Source organism: Lemur catta, chromosome 14, assembly GCF_020740605.2.
Source record: "Lemur catta isolate mLemCat1 chromosome 14, mLemCat1.pri, whole genome shotgun sequence".
Taxonomy (NCBI): domain Eukaryota; kingdom Metazoa; phylum Chordata; class Mammalia; order Primates; family Lemuridae; genus Lemur; species Lemur catta.
The window spans coordinates 58,089,823-58,109,510 of NC_059141.1; the positions used below are offsets into that span (position 1 = coordinate 58,089,823).

At 43.8% G+C, this 19,688-nt stretch overlaps 1 protein-coding gene across 1 annotated transcript in view; it reads left to right on the forward strand.

Annotated features, from left to right (window-relative positions):
* GRID1 (glutamate ionotropic receptor delta type subunit 1) overlaps nucleotides 1-19,688 on the forward strand; it is a 668,927-nt gene that overhangs the window by 552,106 nt on the left and 97,133 nt on the right. Inside the window, exons 9-12 of the mRNA XM_045568241.1 lie at nucleotides 9,374-9,475; nucleotides 10,942-11,139; nucleotides 14,608-14,932; nucleotides 16,100-16,238. Of these exons, the coding sequence (XP_045424197.1) occupies nucleotides 9,374-9,475; nucleotides 10,942-11,139; nucleotides 14,608-14,932; nucleotides 16,100-16,238 (764 nt within the window). The remainder of the gene's footprint in view (nucleotides 1-9,373; nucleotides 9,476-10,941; nucleotides 11,140-14,607; nucleotides 14,933-16,099; nucleotides 16,239-19,688) is intronic.

Below are 19,688 nucleotides of genomic sequence, written 5' to 3' on the forward strand. Positions count from 1 at the left end.
GGTTGGGGCATTGTGGGCTCACCAAAGGGAGACATTTACTCTTGGATGTGCAAGGAAAGATCTCTAGAATGATAATCAAAGGATGACCAGGAGTCAGAGAACAAGGGAAGAGGAGGGTGTTTCAGGGAGAGGAGATGGCCCGAAGTTTGAACAGAATATAATGGAAGAGACCTGACACATTTTTCAATGTAAGAACTCATAGAACTGTCTGTTGTACATGTCTTGTCAGACTTCAGACTGATGCATGGTGTATGTAGGGCCATTAATTCTAGTCAGTTCAATCTAACAAGAATTTCTTAAACTGTTAGTATGGGCCTTAGCATAGCAGAGACCTGAGAGAAAAAAAATGTATTGTTAATAACAATAGCTAGTATTTAGTGGAACCTATAGATGAAGACACTTGAGCCTAGAGGAAAAATATGACCAGTTCAAGTAATTTGCTAGAGGTCCCCTCGCTCATGAGTGGAAGAAACAGAATTCCGGCCTGGCTTGTTCTGCTGCCGAGACTGCCTTTGCTAGAACTTGCAGTTGATTCAGAGAGTCAAAACTAATACACCTAAAACAATTAAAGAGGGACACAAAGTCAACATTACAGTCATAAGCTAGATTGAAATGCAGTTTCAGAATGAAAATTGCTCCATTGTTTTTCTTCTGATTATAAAAGCGATGCTTCCTGTCTGTAAAACAATTCAAACATTACAGGATTGTACCATGCAAGAGATGAACATTCCCTGTAATCCCATTGCTCCACTCGATTCCAGAAACAGCCACTTTTGTGTCTTAGGCATATACATGCACCATCTCACAAAGAAATAAGCATTAAAAAGTTTGGATTATACCATATATAATGTTATGTAACCTATTTTTTTCCACACACCATGGAACTATTTGCAGGTAAAACTGCACTTACGTTCTTTCTAAAACCTTATAAAGATGCATCTAGTTCTTCAAGATTGGTAGATAATTTCTTGGCTGTTTGAGACCACAAGCTCCATGTAGTTAAAGCACAGTTACTTGAGGGTACCAATGTCGGTCATAATGTTATTTTGGGAGTCTTAATCATCCTTGCCAGAGGGTTATAGTTGGGTCATATGACATGTTAGTACCACTACCTACCACTCCAGCACATGGCTCTATCATTTTCAAAATCATTATATACATATCAGGTTTATTTAGATGCAATTATGTGTAGTAAATCCACCCATTTGAGCTGTACAGCATTTGATCATCTTTGACAAACAAACATATATGGTAGTATGTATACAGAACATTCAAAATATAAGAACATTTCCATTTCCCCAAATCCCCCTGCTTTGTCTTTGCATTCGATACTCTCCTCCCGTCCCACCTCCAGGCAGCCACTGATCTATTTTCAGTGGTTTAACACGGCCTTTGTGAGAATGCCTTATCCATAGAATCATTGAGTGTGTGGTCTCTTGTGTCTGGCCTCATTCACTTGGCCTCAAAGGTCATCCATATTGTTGCCTGTGTCAGTAGTTTGTTGCTTTCCTTGCTGAATAGTATTCTTTTGGATAAATATACCACAATTTGTTGATCTATGCACCAGATGATCCACATTTGGAGAGTTGCTGTTTTTGGCCATTGTGAATAAAGCTTCTGTGAACATTCACATACAGATCTTTGTAGGGACGTAGTTTATATTGGCCTCATGTAAATGCCTAGGAGTGGAATTGCTGGGTTGCATGGCAGGGATATATTTACCTTTATAAGAAATTGTCCAGCTGTCTCCCAGTGTGGCTGCACATTTTGCATTCCGGATCCTTAACAATACTTAGTAGTGTCAGTCTTTGATTTTTAGCCATCCTAGTGACGTCTAGAGGCATAATACCTCCTTGTTATCTCATTTTGCATTTCCCTGATGATTCATGATGTGGAACATATATATTTTCATGTGCATATTGGCCTTTCACATGTCTTTTTTTTTGGAAAAAATAAGTCATTTCTCTATTTTTAAAAATTGGGCTGTTTTTCTTATAGTTGAGTTGTGAGTTTTCTTCACATGTACCTCATACAAGTGCTGTATTGGATATACATATATTTTCCATTGCCTGGTAACTTAGTTGCTGTTATGTCTTTCTTTCTCCCACTCCCCCCAGTGCAGGTTTGGAGGAGGAGAGCTGATGACAGGGTGGGACCTCCCTTGAGTCTGATGCTCCCAGGGGCTTCGTTCTCCTGCTGGCACACACTTGGCCTTTACGACTGTTAAATTTCAGTTTTCTCTTCTTACTCACTTTTAAAACTACCACCTCTTTTGTCCCACGCTGTGCCATAGATGCTATGTCCTGTCTTTGGAGAGGCTTCTTACCCTGTGAAATTCAGTTCACCAGGTGGTCTTATGACTACAGGTTTCTTATAGGCTAAATTAAAAAAATATATGTATATATGTGGTTTTGTAGGTTATCTGGCTTTTATTGTTGTTGTTGTTACAATGAGAGCAACATTCTCTTTCTGCTTTATATATCTTAATCAGAAGTGGAGTTTTCCCCATCCTCGCTCTTAATGTGACAGAAAGACTCTGGCACTATCAGAGCTGGTCCGTCCTTCTATCCCTCTGTGAGCCCAGCAAGCCCCTCCCGCCCTGGAGTTTCAGGTAGCAGAGACTGGGCTTGGGCATTTTCACTGCCTCCATCACCAATGACATGTTGCCAGGGCCAAAGGCATTTCTGCCAGTTTTCATTACCTTCCTCTCCAACACCACTGGGGAAGCATCTTTTTCTCATCCTTGCCAAAGGTTTTTCATAAGCCCTCGTGTATGATAGCCCTCCTGCCTATTTTGCACTTTTTCCAGTTTCTTCCAACTCTATTCTCTGGACATTTAGCATAAGTTCTTGTGAGGCTTGTTTTAAGATAGTGCAACTTTCACCAAAGGCTCAATTCCCTGTGCAAGTGGTCCTGACTGAGACGAGACTTTCCTCTCTCCCATCTCAGAGTGAGAACCGCCCCTTCCTGCACAGCATGTCTGGGGGCATCAGGAGAGGTCCTAGCCCCTTCCTCAGGGGGTGTATGAACCTGATAGTGGCTGCCAACTCCTGTGATACCTGCCCTCCGACGCCCAGCCTTAGCGACCCTGATGTGCTGGAGTTCCCAAAATGAACTGTAACATTATCCCATACGGCAGGAATCCTGACTATTAATAATATTCTACCCTCAGATAATATTATAAGATAATGATATTCTACGCACAGATTCTACACTCTCCTTCTGAAATGTTGTGTTTGTGTCTAACCATGTTGTTCCTGCATTTAGCCAGAGCTTAAGACTTGTAAACAACTGTCTGGAAATTAGTGCTGGCCAAATGTCCAATTCAAGCTGATTCAAGAAAGTGGGTTCCCCTTCACCCCACCCCCATCCAAGGCTGTGATCCTTTAAAACATACATTGAGCCCAATTATTTTCCAATACAAGTAGGCAAAGGGAAAAAAAAACAACAACTAATAGATGACTTATTGTTTTAGAAAAGTCCATGGCACTGATATGAGGATAAACCCAGTACGGCCATCATTCCTGAACCCAGGGCCATCTGCCCTCAGTGGATGGCAGTCACTAGTTGATAAGGGGACAGCTCTCATGGGGCTTCAGCTGTGGTTGTGAGGCTGGATAAACATGGTCATAAAATCTTCACCTCTTGTTTCTAGTACTGTCTTGAGACAAGCTTACCAACAAACTATTCCTTACTTAGCTGTGAGAGTGTGACAATATGGGCTATTGATTTATTGTCTTGTTGGATATTGTTAAACCTGAGATTTGGGGTTAAGGCCTTCTTTCCTTTCTTCCTTCTCTCCCTTCTTCTCTCCCTCCCCCACTTCCTTGCCTCCCCAGGAATGGGCAAGGCTCTCTGTTTGAAATTGGTCATGTTCTGTCTCTGGGCTATAAAACAGTTGGATTTCTTCTTCTTTCCTTCCTCCCTCCCTATGAAAAGAGACGACACCTTAAGACACCTCTATAACTAGGTTGCAGATCACAAAGCCCAATCTTCCAAAGGAGGCCTGTCCCGTTTAGGGTTAATAGCCCTGCATTTATTAAGAACAGGGCCACAAAGTCCCAAATCCCCACATCTTACAACTCAGAAACACTAACATGGAGAATACCCCGATTGACTCAGGAAATACATTTTCCTGAGACCAGTGGTTTATGAAATATACTCTCCAACTGGCTGATCTCTTGAACAGTTGTTTGTCATAATCAGATTTTGAGACCATATATCTCCATTCAAGTGATGATTGTGCTGTAACCTCTGGCTCCATCCACATTTCTGGGCAGAGCAGATCTCGGCGATGAACGGAAACCAAAGCTGTCTTATCAAATAGCAGCAGTACTTGTTTTGTTTAATAGTGCTGGAAATTAGTTTTTCAGGCACTGATCTGGACAGGTCAGCTGTCAAAAGTGGGTGTCTGTGGCCATAAATTCATCGATCCCATAAAAAACATTGTGTCTGCAAAATACAAGAGGAAGTGAGAGTAGACACACTCATGTACAAATGAAATGGTCTGCAGCCGTACGACTAAGTGTCAGGACTTCTTTGGGTAAAAGGTTTCTCTGGCTTCCCACTTATGAAGCCTATCAGCCTCATTTGGCTTTTATTGACTGAAACATTTTCCTCGGCATGCTGGACGGGGCGCGGAGCACCGGGCACCCTCAGGGTGGAGTGGGAGGCAGTCTTTCCTAATCCGGGCTGGGTGCAAGCCTGCGAATCCATTTAAAGGTGTCATTTTACTTTTTTTAAAAAAATGACACCGGAATCTTTCATTTGGACTGTGCATTCCTGTGTTCTGGTCTCATATATCAGGAGCTCAGAAGGATGGTCTCACCTGGAAATGGTGAAAGTTTACCGCTCTGGCCTTGGCATTTGGGCCAGAGCACATAGCCTTGTGGAAATAGGAAGATTCGCTCTGCCTGGAGCACGGGCTTCAGCCCGACGTGAGGGAATGACAAACCTTCCTGCCCCACACGGACGGTCCTGGATCCCGGACCACGGTTGCACTCCGATGTGTTTGAAAGGCAGCTTTTTGGTTTCTCTTTGAAGTCTTTTTTCTTTCTTTGTCCAGGAACAGGATGCCTAAAGGCCGGGGAGAGAGAAGTCTGTATTAAAACAAAAACAAACAAACAAAACCTTTAAGTTCTAAACACTTTGAGACAAAAAGATAAGGATGAGAACAAGTTTTGAGGAATTTTATTTTTCTTTTCATGGAGTTTCACTTTGATTTAAAGGGCCTTCTGGCATTAAGGTTGTCTGACTATTAGGTAAGATGAGCTGGTGCTGTTCCTCTTTTTTAGTGGAGAAAAATTGCTTATCTCCAGGGATCTGTGCCTCAGCCGTGGCCACTTCCCGTCTTCCCACCCTGCAGGTGTGTGGAGCCCTGTGCCCTCTCCGAGAGGCCTCAGAACAGGAAGTGCTGTGGGGGTGAAGCCAGCAACATGCCGCGTCTAGGAGATGAGCCACTCCCGGGCCAGAGTTCCTTAGAGCCACAGCGCTGGTTTAATGGTTTCTGACTCTCAGATTGGCCTTGACATACTGACAGATAATTTCACTTCAATTATTTCCCCGACATTCCATTTTCAGTCATATAACGACATGTGATGGGACATTGCTTAATCATCTATGCTAGTTATTTTTATCAAAATCCTATTTTCCTTCCTATCAAAGTAGTGAAAAACCTGTTAAAAAAATGAAGAGCATAGAGAAGGTAATAGTGATTATTTATGATTCCACTGCCTATTTGTAACACATATAGGCATGTATCACATTTTAATGTCTCTCCTCCCATATTTACCCCTGCTTAAAAAATCATTAAGGTTATATAATACACACGGTTTCATATCCTGATTATTTTTGTGATTCTTAATTAAGATATTTTATAGTAGATTATTTCAAGATTATTTTCTCTTCTGAACATCCTCTCACTGGTAGGCAGGAGAGAGATTTTTATAGATAAGAAAATGAAATCTCAGTGAAGTTTAATTTACTGAACAAATATTTGTTGACTGCCTCCTACATTTCAAACACTGTGTTGTCACTCAGGTAAGCGGTAAGAACAGCTATAACCTAGGTCTACTGACTCATAAACATCTGCTAATTTCATGCTTCCAATTTCCCATGTTCTAGATCAGTTATAGAAGTTGATCTTGGAGAGGAGAACCTGGTGTTTGAGGGAAGGTTGGAGACCCTGAGACAGGAGTGAGCAAGACAAGGTCCAGCCCAAGAGCCCGAGGTTCTAGACAGCTTATGAAAACAGATTTTGACTCCAGAAAACAGAGTGAGAAACCCAAATCCCACCTCTGGCTCACAGACATAGGCCCAGAGTAGAAGGCCCTGGGAATCATTTCTATTGCAGCTTTGCAAAAGTCACCGATGTTGGGCTAAAGCTGTGTTAGTTGTGATGACTGTATCACACTAATGTAACATCTTAACAATAGGGAAACTGGTTGTGAGGTACATGGACATAATCTGCACAACCTCTACACCTTTTCTATAAATCTAAAGCTATTCTAAAGTGAAAGTTTATTTTTAAAAATGACGTGCCTGAGATGAGGGTGAGGGATTTGGTGGGGATTGTAGTGTACTTTGGCTACGTAAACTGAAATGAGGCTGAGAGTCAGGGTTAGTTCTAGATTAGGAAGGCGTTTGTTTTAAGCCAAACACAAAAATGTTAGGATTTATTCTGTAGGGAGTAGAAATTCATTAGCAGATTTTCATTGCCATAGTTCATGTTTATTCATTGTAAAGGTGCATAACAGCATGTTGGAGGATGGGCCAGAAGAGAGAGGGGTCGGGGGTAACAAGACCAGTGAGGAGGCTGTGGCAAAGGTCTGGGCAGAGGTGGTGCTGTCTGAAGCCAGGCAGGGGGCTAGCAGCAGAGGGGGCTGTGCAGAGCCACGGAGAGGCAGAGTCCATCTTAGAGCTGAGCTGACACCCTAGCAGGACAGGGCTTAACCCCAACTGCTTCTTCCTGCCTCCGTTCTCCATTCTCACTCCCGATCACAATCCCAATAGAAAGACAGGTGAAGTCTGGTTGACCAAGGCTGAGCTGAGCCCCATTCTAGGTGCTCATCCAAGCCAGGCAGCAAAGAGTCAAGATGCCCCTTCACCATGCCAGCAAGGTTTGACACCAGAAGTTAGGAATTCAAGTCTTGGTGCAGGATAGAATATTCAGTTTCTGGTACTGACACATCATCATTTTGATAAAATTGCCTCCATTATGACTCTATGAGCATTGAGATGCTCAAGAGGAACTTTGTAGTGCCCCCCTACACCCAGGAGGAGTAGCAGACCACGCATCAGGGTTAAGTAGCTCCATGCCTGGGCCGAGCAGTCATGGGATGCAGGCAGCCCACGTACACGCCCATTCCTGCTTCCTGAGTTCACGTCGGAGCATCCAAAGAATGCAGGCAGTCAACTCTGTGACTCCGTCCATCCCAGTTTGTCCTCTTCCCTTTGACCAGCATTTTAGTCTAGAGGCAGGAATAGATTCTGTGTCTCAGCACTATTTCTTGAGACCCAAGGGGAAACAGCCATGATATTTCCTTCTTGTCGTAGCAACTCCTAGAGTGCGGTATGTTTGGCATCTTTGATGTCCTTGAGCAGAATTCTGGGTAGATCTTCACTTGTTCTTTGCTGCAATGCCATTCCCTCCAAATTAATTAGTGGTGGTGGTGGGGGCTCTTCAGAGTACATGATGATGCTCTTAACTAAATTGCTCATTTATCACTGCCAAGCATCCTGTTTAGAATGGAGTGCGCGCTGGTGGGTATCATGTCCAAAGTGACAGCAAGAGCCTCCAGGTTCCTTTCCAACTGGCTGTAGAACTCCATACCTTATTCCGATGGTTTTGCTTCAGGCCTCAGATTGTAGCATCTTCTGGGAGGAATGAGCCTTCAGGTCCTGGAACTGTGGCCTTACAGCCAGGGCGCAGCATGCAAACCCTGCCGTAGATGTCAGGACTATGGGAAATGCCGAGGGAGTAGAAGCATCCTTAAAGGGAGCAACTGGTGACTCCTTTGGGGCCCCCAATGGCACATCTCCACAGCGGGTACTTCTTCTGTTTGGGTTAAGTAGGGGTCTTATGGATTTTCTTTGACAAACAGGAGATGCTGCCTGTGGCAGTTTGATCCTTTAACCCCTTGCTATTTAAATGGTGGTGCACAGGCCAGCAGCAGTGGCATCACCTGGGAGCTTGTTAGATGTGAATAACCTCAGGCCTCCCGAGTGAGTATGCAAAATCCCCAGGTGACTGGTGGGCACGTCATGGTTTGGGAATTACTGCTTTAATCTACAGCAGTGGCTCATAGTCTGGGTGTGCATTCAGATCACCCAGGGAGCTAAAATATCCATTTCTAGCCCACTACAGACCAAATAAATAAGAATCTCTGGAGGTGGGGTCCAGCCTCCAGTATATTTTAAAAGCCCCCTTAAGAAATCCTGATCTGCAGCCAAATTAGTGGCCCAGAGACCTAGATGAGAAGGGGCCCTCAACCTTGGTCTGGATATTACCATCACTCGGGAAGCATTATCACTCCCCACGCCCAGGCCCTGACTTAGCTGGCTTGAGATGGGCCTGGCTGTCTGCATTTTTTTTGTCTGTCTCCCCAATTAACAGTTGAGAATCATTGACTGGACAAAAGCCTCGTAGTTGTCATACAAATGCTGCAGGGATGCAGGGAGGAGAAGCAGTCCCAAGGACAGCTGTGTCTCCATTGTTTCTGAGTCAGGCTAGGGTCTCCTTGGCCACTTTAGGGTGGCATTCAGAGATGCATCTGGCTGTTGGACACACCCTGCAGGCTTAGGAGAATCTAGCAGATCCAAAGCACATTTGTTCTGTTACTATCCTCTACCTGCATGTCAGGGAAAATGATGGAGCTCGTATCACGGTGAAAACAGGCAGGCGGCTCTTGGCCCTGCTTGTGATAGTCACCGGGGTGCAAGGCGAGCTGAGCACTTGGGGCCTCATCCTACTCTCGGACACAGCGGTGGCTAAACCCAAGTGCCCTGTGGCCCGGGTAAGTCACAGGAGTAAGTTAAACAAAGAGGGTACTTTCTGGGGTACACAGTGACATGGCCTCCATGGGGGGACAAAATAAAACTGGACATAAAAATTCCTTCTAGAGACGTTCTCACCAACAGGTTTCATTTCAGGGGTGCCAAGTTCTAGAGATCCAGGAAGGCTGATGGAGTAGTGGCCACCTTTGTCTGTTCCGTCTCTGTCCTCTTTAGGGTTTAAGATGGCTTTGGTCCTCTGGGAAACCAGAGCGCTGCTGCCCACCTCCCTGCCTGATTCAGGACCCAGTTTAAGGAGACGAGGTCCTAAGGTGTGCACGGTGCCTGTTCCGTCCCTCACACTCCCTTTTTTCCTTCGCAGCTGGCTACGTGGGACTCGGAGAAGGGCCTGAACGGCAGCCTGCAAGAGAGGCCCATGGGCAGCCGCCTCCAAGGACTGACTCTCAAAGTGGTGACTGTCTTGGTAGGATCATGGGGATATTCTGGAAGCTTCGCCGTCCAGGCCTTTGAGTCAGTGGCTGCTTTCTGTGTAATGCAGGGTTTGGAGAGAAGGGGGTCTTGAGGAGTGGTTGGTGCTTTCATTAAAGCCTTTCCTTTAAGTAATAGTGAGGATGATGAGGGGAGAGTGAGATTGGAGATTCTGCCCCAGGGTCTCTGAGGCCTTCCACAAGGGGTCCCAGAGCTGCTCTAGAGAAGGCCCTGTCATCCAGATCCACTCTGAGGGCTAGAGGGGCCCAGCTGCTCCACTCGTTCCTGTATGTAAACTGGTCTTGACCTGCTGCTAGTCCTTAGGAGGGCTGTGCTGGTGGCCAGGTCTCTAGAAAGGTGCTGGAGGAGGACATTCTTCTAGCACTCAGCACCACTGACATGGCACAAGTTCAGAATGAAGACCATTGGGTAGGTGCAATTTTTCTGCATAGCTGTCCTGGAATCATAGACCTTTCCATTTGTAAGAGACCCTAGAAGCATCTTCCTTTCAATTTCTGTTTTTCACATTCTTAAAAGAACTGTAGGAAAAATTTTAGATTTACCTCTTATTGCCTGGGTCAGACATGTCCAAATGTTCCCTTCTGTCACAACAGGTACTAGTGTCTCCTTGGCTCAGAAGCCTTTGAGAGCAGTGTTTGTGCATTCTCCGTGTGCACACCACGGAGAAGGCTTATATTTCCCCAACAAACCTAGATTAATGAGATATATCCGTATTCTCTGTGGCTGTTTGCCAAAAAGCCCCTTCTTGCTTAGCTTCACACAAGAAAGCAGGGAAATGCTGGGGAAGGCCGGGTTGTTTTCTAGATGGTCACCTGCCCTGCATGTGATACAGTACAGCACGTGTGGGTGTGAACACAGCATGGCTTTGGACTCAGGAGCTGTGGGTTTGAATCCTGTCCTATCCTTTGACTTCTGGCCTGGCCTTGGCCCGTTAATCAGTATTCATTTTCTAGTACAACCTGATAGATATAATACTTCCCTCAATCTAAAATCACAGGGCTCTATTGGCATTTATTATCCTGGATGGGAAGTGTCATTTCTTTTGTGGGTCTCATTGAATTATGGCATTTCCTAAGGACAGAGTCCTAGTTCTTCATGAATGCTGCAAATGAATGAATGGAAACAAACCATGTTATTCTAGGAGCTGGGGTTTTGGGCAGAGTTTGGGCTAACGTAACACAGGACAAGTAAATCTCCATTCCTCCATATCAATCTGCTGCTCGCAGAGATCGTCCTGCGCACAGTACCTTGAGTGTCCATAAACTGCTTTTAGAAAAAGGCAGTGGAATTTAGTATTTGTCCTAAATTTAGTCCTAAATTGAGTGAATACAAATGTTCTAAAGTTAGGATTCATCAGATTGTTCTCTCTAACAATACCCTGGAAATATGCATTAATGAACTTGTTATTTAATTGAAGAACATTCATTCTGTTGTCCTCAGGAAGAGCCTTTCGTGATGGTGGCTGAGAACATCCTTGGACAGCCCAAGCGCTACAAAGGGTTCTCCATAGATGTCCTGGATGCACTGGCCAAGGCTCTGGGCTTCAAATATGAGATTTACCAGGCCCCCGACGGCAGGTATGGTCACCAGCTCCATAACACCTCCTGGAACGGGATGATCGGGGAGCTCATCAGTAAGGTAGGTCCCCAAAGCAGGTCCACAGGGAGGGGCACCCTAGTGTGTGGGGTGATATCTGAACTTGGCCCATTATGCAGCTGGAACCATGGGGCCAGCTCAATAGACTGCAGCCACCATTCTCTGCACCCTGGGGCCTCTTTTCCCCAAACTCTCTGCTATACCCATTTCTGCCCTTTGACCTTCCTGTTCCCTGGTGTGCTGTTTTCCCGCCCTGCCCATTGCTCTCACTCCTTCAAAGCCACCCCCTGGGCCTGCTCTATAATACACCCCTCAAGAGACCCATCCCCACAGTCGGCTGAAACAGGGACCCACGGGGGTACTGGTGAGCAGTTATTCTTCCATCCCTGGCAGACCACAGTGCGTGTGAACACGTGTGTGTGTGTGTGTGTGTGAATGAGCGTGTGAACACGTGTGTCTGCATCACTCTGCATGGGTGGAGTGGCCTCCCCAGCTCCTCACACTCATTTCAAATCACCACTCTTCCTCCCTCCTGCAGAATCTGCATCCTCATTGCAACACACGGCAGGAAGCCAACTCACCATGCCCCATCCCTGTCCTTGTCATGTCATGACCTCTGGGTCATTTCCCCATGATCCTTTATGACAGTGGCACCTGACTCAAACCCTCCCTCTTCAGTATTTCTGCTGCCACCATCCTGACCATTTCTGCCATCCCTAGGGACATCCCTGGCTCCCAGTGCATGGACCTCCTCACCTGTGGAGACCTTCTCCCTGCTCTGCTCCGGGGTCCATGACGTGCATCTTAACAGTGTCTTACCTGGCACCGTCACTAGCCCGCTCCGTGACCACAGCTTCTTGTCCTTCTGACTCCTTTGAGCCTTTCCTCCTATAACACAGGCCCTTTGCCTTATAACCTATAACGGCAGACACTAGGCCCATCATCCTTCCAAATTTCTCTTAATCTTTTTTTCAAAACAACTTTATGGTGATGAAATTTACATACTACAAAATTCACCCATTTTAGATGTACAATTCAATGATTTTTAGTAAATGTATGAAGTTGTGCAACTGTCATCGTAATCTAGGTTTGGAATATTTCCAGCACCCCACTGAGATCTCTCATTCCCATGTGCAGTTAATGCCATTCCCACCCCCAGCCCTGGGCGGCCGTCAGTCTCTTTCTACAGAGTTGCTTTAGTGAACATTTCCTGTAGATGGAGTCATGCAAGATGTGATCTCCTGCGTCTGGTTCTTTCTGTGTAGTGTCTGTATTTGAGGCTCACCCTTCGCCCATATTTCTGTGCCTTTCTGATGCTGCATCCTTTCCTGCTGGTGTGCCCTCCGTGGTTAACCAGACAAACTCCTGTCCCCTTCATCCCATGTGATTCCCTGTGTTCTTGCACCCAAACCCCAAATTGATTCTATTATCTAACCTCTTGACTCTGATGTCCAAGTTGCTGCATGCAATTAGAGAAGAAAATTACAAATCTGTCCAGATTGATGTAGAAAATATGTGAGGTCTCCAATGTCAGCTGGACCTTCGGTAGAGCCTGAGTCTCTTGTCTTTTGTTGGTCCTCTTTGCTACATCTCTCAGAGACTATTTAAGTTTACCTTTCTCCTTGAGCTACCTGATAATCCTCTATCCTTCTCAATTAAAAAACAAAAAAATATTGTACTTCTGTATCGGGGAAAGAAATTGAGACTTCTGAGCATGAAATTCTACTTCTGCTTCCTATGAAATTCACATCTGCAGGCACCTGCGCCCCCTCCAGAAGGGAGGGTCACCTGCCCCCTTCCCCCATCAGCCTCTCCCACTGTCACAGGCCGAGCCCTCCACCTGTGTCATGAGTCAATTCCCTTGTGCCTCTTTTGGGCCTTGCTGTATAAATCGATTTCCTTCCACCCTGTATTGTATACCTATCTTGCTCCATTAAATCTCTTTCTCAGCCCTTCAATATGTTCCAAACTGCCATAATCCTAAAAATGAACCCAGAGGCAAGAACCAGAGATGCAGATGTAGCTAATGTAAGAGGAGAGCTGTGATGTAGTCACCTGCAACAATTCTTTTCTCTTTACTCTAGATATGTTGTTGGATTTCAGTTTAGTACATCAGTCTATCTGCCCCTAGCCCATATATTAAACCTTACAAAATCCTTCTATGTGTGTTTCCCCAATTTGAGCAAGTGGGTTGGATCCATTGTCACAATGGGTCATTCTAAAGCAAACCTGGTTCTGCTGATGCCTCCTACTTGGGGACCCAAGAGCCAAGATCAGGACGATGACTGTGCCTTTCAGTGTTCTTGTGGCTGAAGGGGGACTCCAGGCCCCATTATTACCTGGCACCCACCCACCTAGGCATGACCCTCTCAACCTCATCCCACAGTCTAGATCCATCTTACTGGGGTCTCTGTTTTTAAAATAAAGCCCATTTTGGAAAGCAAAAGTTTTGGGACATAATTTTGAGGTCACAGTATAGCATGTCATGGGAGACTGTTTTTTTATTTTATTCTATTTTTCTGAGACAGGATCTAGCTCTGTTGCCAGGGCTAGAGTGCAGTGGTGTCATCACAGCTCACTGCAATTTCAAACTCCTGGGCTTAGGTGATCCTCCTGCCTCAGCCTCCCAAAGCAGCTGGCATTACCGATGCATGCCACCATAACTGGCTAATTTTTTAAAAAAAAATTTTTCATAGAGACAGGGTTTCACTATTCCCCAGGCTGGTCTCTAACTTCTGCCCTCAAGTGGTCCTCCTGCCTTGGTCTCCCAAAGTGCTAGCATTACAGGCATGAGCCACTGCGTCTGGCCAGAGAGACTCTTGTCAACATGGTTTTACTACAGGCAGAATCAACCCATGTGTCTGAAGCCATGAGTTAAGGGTGGTGGAAGACAGAAATATGTAGATGACCCCTTTATTCTTGGATTACTTTTCTCTCTGGCATAGAGGCTGCTGATAAAACCATCAGGGACTGATATGTTAATGAGATTCAACGCAGTCATTACAGCTCACCATCCAGCTTCTGAAGTCTTTAAGAAAAGAGAGAGGTGTTGTGGGCTAATGGAGTCTGGAGAGGCTCTGGGGGGGAACCGGAGTGTGTCTGTGCCTTGATGTGTAGGAAGGACGCAGAGAGGCCAGAAGAAGATCAAGGGCCTTCATGGTGACAGGCGGAGGGTAGGGAAGAGAAGGAGGAAGCTCAAGTTTGGTAAGGGGGAACAGTAAGAAAGTGAACAAAAGCTACAATTCATAGAGGAATGAAGACGCCCTACTAGACTCTTTCCTCCAGAAGCGGTTTCCAGGACTGTTACGGCTGGGAGAGAAATCTGTAGGGTGATGGAGGGAGTAACAGCTTAGTATTGGGTTTTCCTCACAATATTCAGAGTCACAGGGTGTCAGCTCTCAAATCCATTTCCCCTGCACAGTTCGAAGGGCAGAGTGTAGACCTTGACCCAGGCTGGAAGCCAGCAGGAAGCTGAGGATCCCCGTAGCTGATGACGTGTTTGCCTTTCAGAGAGCAGACTTGGCCATCTCTGCCATCACCATCACCCCGGAGCGGGAGAGCGTCGTGGACTTCAGCAAGCGGTACATGGACTATTCGGTGGGGATTCTAATCAGGAAGCCCGAGGAGAAAATCAGCATCTTCTCCCTTTTTGCCCCGTTTGATTTCGCCGTGTGGGCCTGCATCGCAGCGGCTATCCCTGTGGTCGGTGTGCTGATATTCGTGCTGAACAGGATACAGGCCGTGAGGGCTCAGAGTGCTGCCCAGCCCCGGCCGTCCGCTTCTGCCACCCTGCACAGCGCCATCTGGATCGTCTACGGAGCCTTCGTGCAGCAAGGTACCTTCCCGGTTTCCCGATGTTTGAATAGCGCCAGGGGCCTGGAAGGCTTATCCACTGGCAAAGTTCTCAGACGTGTTTTGCCGAAGTCATTTTGCATGCAATCTTATCTAATCTCTAGGATAGCACTAATATCATGTTGCACCCAAATTCTCGGAGTAATACTAGACAGAAATTAAATGAAACGACAACAGGGAACTCAACTTTAAATCCTGATTCTCCACTTTAGATAAAATTAACTTTGGAGTTCTGCTTTGCACCTTTCTCCCCTCCCACATCAGAGTGGTTGCTATGCACATGAGATTGTCAAATGAAACTCTGAACCTTTTTAAATTTGAAGACTTAATGGGGGAAAAAAATCGCAATTGTATTGCAATCCTCTAAGCAGTACTCCAGCCATGCTTGAGATACAAACTCTCCTGCCTCTGAGAGGTCTGGATAGCTCTTTTACCCAGTGGTGAGTTAGAGGATTGTGCAATTTTGACTGGAAACAGCAAATTGCAAAGTTCCTAATGAGAGTCTTGGCCCTATTTGCACTGTGCCAAAGGCTTTGCATGGTTATGTAAGGAGAATAGGTACTGAGAAGCTTTCTTCTGCTACCACCTAAGGGAGCAGGGAGAAATAACTGGCCTCAAAGAGGCCGCTTCTGACCAAAAGCCACATGCAATGATTTCTGAAAATCCTGGGGGGGAAAGCTGTCTAGTGAGAACTGAATATTAATAAAAGTGATATAGTACATCTCATTTCAAGGTTTAAAAGAAAGTTAGGGCTCCGTCCTGGTAGGAGGTAATTCTATATTTACGGAATTCCTAAGTCCATTCTATGTGAATTTGAGTTGCAGCCCTAGAAGTTCTTACCACTGTGCGGTAGAATCTTCTAATCAGAAGATTTTGATCTTCAGAACTCTATCCGTGGTGCATTAACAAACTTCATATAGCTAGAAGTCCTAACTTTTCTGTATTTTGTGGTCCTCCATCCCTTTCCAAGATTGGTGGTTTTAGGGTCCTTTCCCAGAATTGGCACAGTCCCCCAGACCAGCTGGCAGTCACTTCCAGGTCCCCAGCCCATCACCAGTGGTGGCCTGAGTGACTGAGCACAGGGTGGAGCATCGCCATGGGGGTGGGAAAGTAGAAGCCCTGGGCAATCTGCCTTGCCTGCCTCCTACAGGTGGTGAATCGTCCGTGAACTCTGTGGCCATGCGCATCGTGATGGGCAGCTGGTGGCTCTTCACCCTCATCGTGTGCTCCTCCTACACAGCCAATCTTGCTGCCTTCCTCACCGTGTCCAGGATGGACAACCCCATAAGGTAAGCCTAGTCCTCCTTCTAGATCTGGAATCATCAGAGGTGTTCAAGAGGATATAAAGCTGTCCAGGGCAGCCTGATGTCATGGAGAGAGCCCGGGGGGCAGAGACAGACTCAGATCCTGGATCTGCAGTTGGATGATCTCCCAGAATCTTTAGTGCATGGAGAAGAGCTTCACTCCTGTTGTGTTTTATCTCTTGCATAATTACATAAATGTATAAATTCATTAAATATTTCTCTAAAATTGAAATGCTGCCTACAAAACTAATAAATCAAGGCATTAAAATTAAATTATATTTTCTCAGACATTTAAACATTGATTACAAACTCATTTAATAAAAATTTTATAAACAGTTAGTTAAAATTAATTAAAACCAGAAGTCTAATGTATTTTTCCAATCTTCAAATACCTTAAAATGATTTTAAGAATATGCCAGTCATCATAATGATTAGAAAATATATTTCACTTACATTTATAAAATTATTGAAACCAAAGACTAAAAATTGTTTTCATTTTTACAGAATGTTAAAATTATGGCATAATAGAATTAGTTCAATGTAGTGAAATGACTGTTGGAAATACCTTTATTTTATTATCAGATTCCCAAATATAGTGTAAATTACAAAAGAACTTGAACAAAGTGAACGTGTGCTGGATACGCAGTTGCTGAAGTGGCTGCAGGAATGGATCTATTCTGAACTTCATTGGGTACATTATTGGCTTCAATATTAACTCTCACTTGAGCTCTCATCATGGTTTTCTGACATCCTGCCTTTAGTAACTTCTCCTTCAGGCCATGATGTTCACTATGATCATATTGGTTCTTTTGGTCCACAGCTCTAATCAAGTCATCCAACTCAACAAGCTTCTATGCTTCCCAACTGCCTATTTAAAAGAGTTCAAACTCCTTGACTAGGATTCCAGATTCAGTATGATATTAGCTAGTATCTTTATTAAATTGACATTTTTATTGAGATAATTATAGAGTCACATACAGTTAGGAGAAATATTGCAGAGAGATCTCCTAGGATCCTTTCCCCAGTTTTCCTGAGGGAAACATTTTGCAAAATTCTGGTATCATATCACAACCAGGGTATTGACATTGATACAGTTGATTGATTTTATTCAGATTTCTCTTCTTGTGCTCATCTCTCTGTGTAAGTATGTGTGTAAGTGTGCACTTCATTCTATATAATTTTGTCACATGTGGATTTGTGTGTCTATCACCACAGTAAAGTTACTGAACAGGTCCATCCCACAAGGGTCCCTTGCATTGCCCTCTTATAACCACCCCCACCTCCATCACATTTCTTCCCCTGCCACCCTGTCCCCAACCCCTGGGGACAATTAATTGTCCCCCATTTCTGAAATTTTTGCTGTTTCAAGTGTTATATAAATGGAATCATATCTTTTGACTTTGGCTTCTTCACTCAGCACAATTCCTTCAAGATTCATCCAGGTTTTTGTGCGTATCAACAGTTCATTGCTTTTTATGGATGAGTAGTATCCCAGGTACCTCAGTTTGTTTAACCATTTGCCCACTGGAGGACATCTGGGTTGTTTCCAGTTCTTGGCAACCATGAATAAAGCTGCTACTAACATTTGTGTGTACATTTTTGTATAAACATTAAGTTTTCATTTACATGTGATAAATATCCAAAAGTGCAATTGCTAGGTCATGTGACAGTTGCCTGTTGAGTTTTATAAGAAACTGCCAAACTACTTTCCAGAGTGACGGTACCACTTTACCTTTGTGCTAGAGATGTAGGTATTATCCAGTTTTTCTGTGTCTTTCCCAACATTTGGCGTTCTCACTATTTTTCATTTTACCATTCTGATAGGTGTAGAGTGATATCATATTGTGGTTTTAATTTGCATTTCCCTAATGACTAATAATATTGGACACTTTTTCACATACTTATTTGCTATCTATCTATCTTCAGTGAAATATCTGTTCTTATCTTTTGCACATTTTCTAAATGGATTATTTGATTATTACTGTTGAGTTGTTAAAGTTCTTTATATATTTTAGATACTAGTTCTTTGTCAGATGTATGGTCTACAAATATTCTTTCCCACTCTGTAACTTATTTTTTCAACCTCCTACCAGGGTCTTTCACAGAGAAAAATTTTTAATTTTTGAAGAGGTTCAATTTAGAAACTTACTCTTTCATGGAGTATACTTTTGATGTCAAGACTTTTCCAAGGCTGGGACCCTGAAGATTTTTGCTTGTGTTTTTTTTACCTAAAACATTTACAGTTTTACATTTTATATTTCAGCCCACAATAAACTTTGCATTAACTTTTATATAAACTTTGAGGTTTAGGTTTTGCCTCCCACCACCATATTTTTGTCTGTGGATATACAATTGCTCCAGCACTATCTGTTGAAAAGACTATCCTTCTTCCATTGACTACATATACATATGCTTATATACTATAATATATATATTGTGAAATGTTTATCACAATCAAGCTAAGTAAGATGTCTTATCACCTCACATAGTTATCACTTTTTTTGTGTGTGTGATGAGAACAGTTAAAATCTATCTTAGCAAATTTCAAGTATATGATGGAGTATTATTAACTATAGTCACCATACTATACATTAGATCTCCAGAACTTATTCATCATACCTAACTGGAAATCCATACTCATTGACCCTAAGCTCCTCATGTCTCCAATCCCACAGTCCCTGGCAAGCACCATTCTACCCTCTGTGTCTATGAGTTTGACTGTTTAGATTCCAAATGCAAGCGAGATCATGCAGTATTTGTCTTTCTCTGCCTGGCTTATTTGACTTAACATTATGTCCTCTAGATTTATCTGCTTTTGCCACAAATGAGAGTTTCCTTCTTTTTTAAGGCTGAATAATATTCTGTTGTATATACACATACATACACATATCCATTTATCTATCTCACATTTTCTTTATTCAATTATCTGTGGATGGAAACAGGTTGATTCTACATCTTATTCATTGTGAATAATGCTTCAGCGAACATGGGAGTGCAGATATCTCTTCAAGATACTGATTTCATTTGCTTTGGATGTATACCAAGAAGTAGGATTGCTGGATCATATAGTAGTTCTATATGTAAGTTTTTGAGAAGCTCCATACTATTATATTTTTCCATAATGGCTGTACCAATTTGCATTCCCACCAGCAGTGTACAGGTTTCCCTTTTCTCCACAACCATGACATCACTTGTTATCTTTTGTCTTTTTTGTAGTGGCCATTCTAACAGGTGTGAGGTGATACCTCATTGTGGTTTTGATTTGTATTTCCCTGATGATTAGTGATGAATGTCTTTTCATATACCTGTTTGCCATTTGTATGTCATGTTTTGAGAAATATTTTTCAGATCCTTTGCCCATTTTTGAATTGAGCTATTTGTTTTTTTGCTATTGAGTTGTTTGATTTTCTTATATATTTTGAATATGAACACATT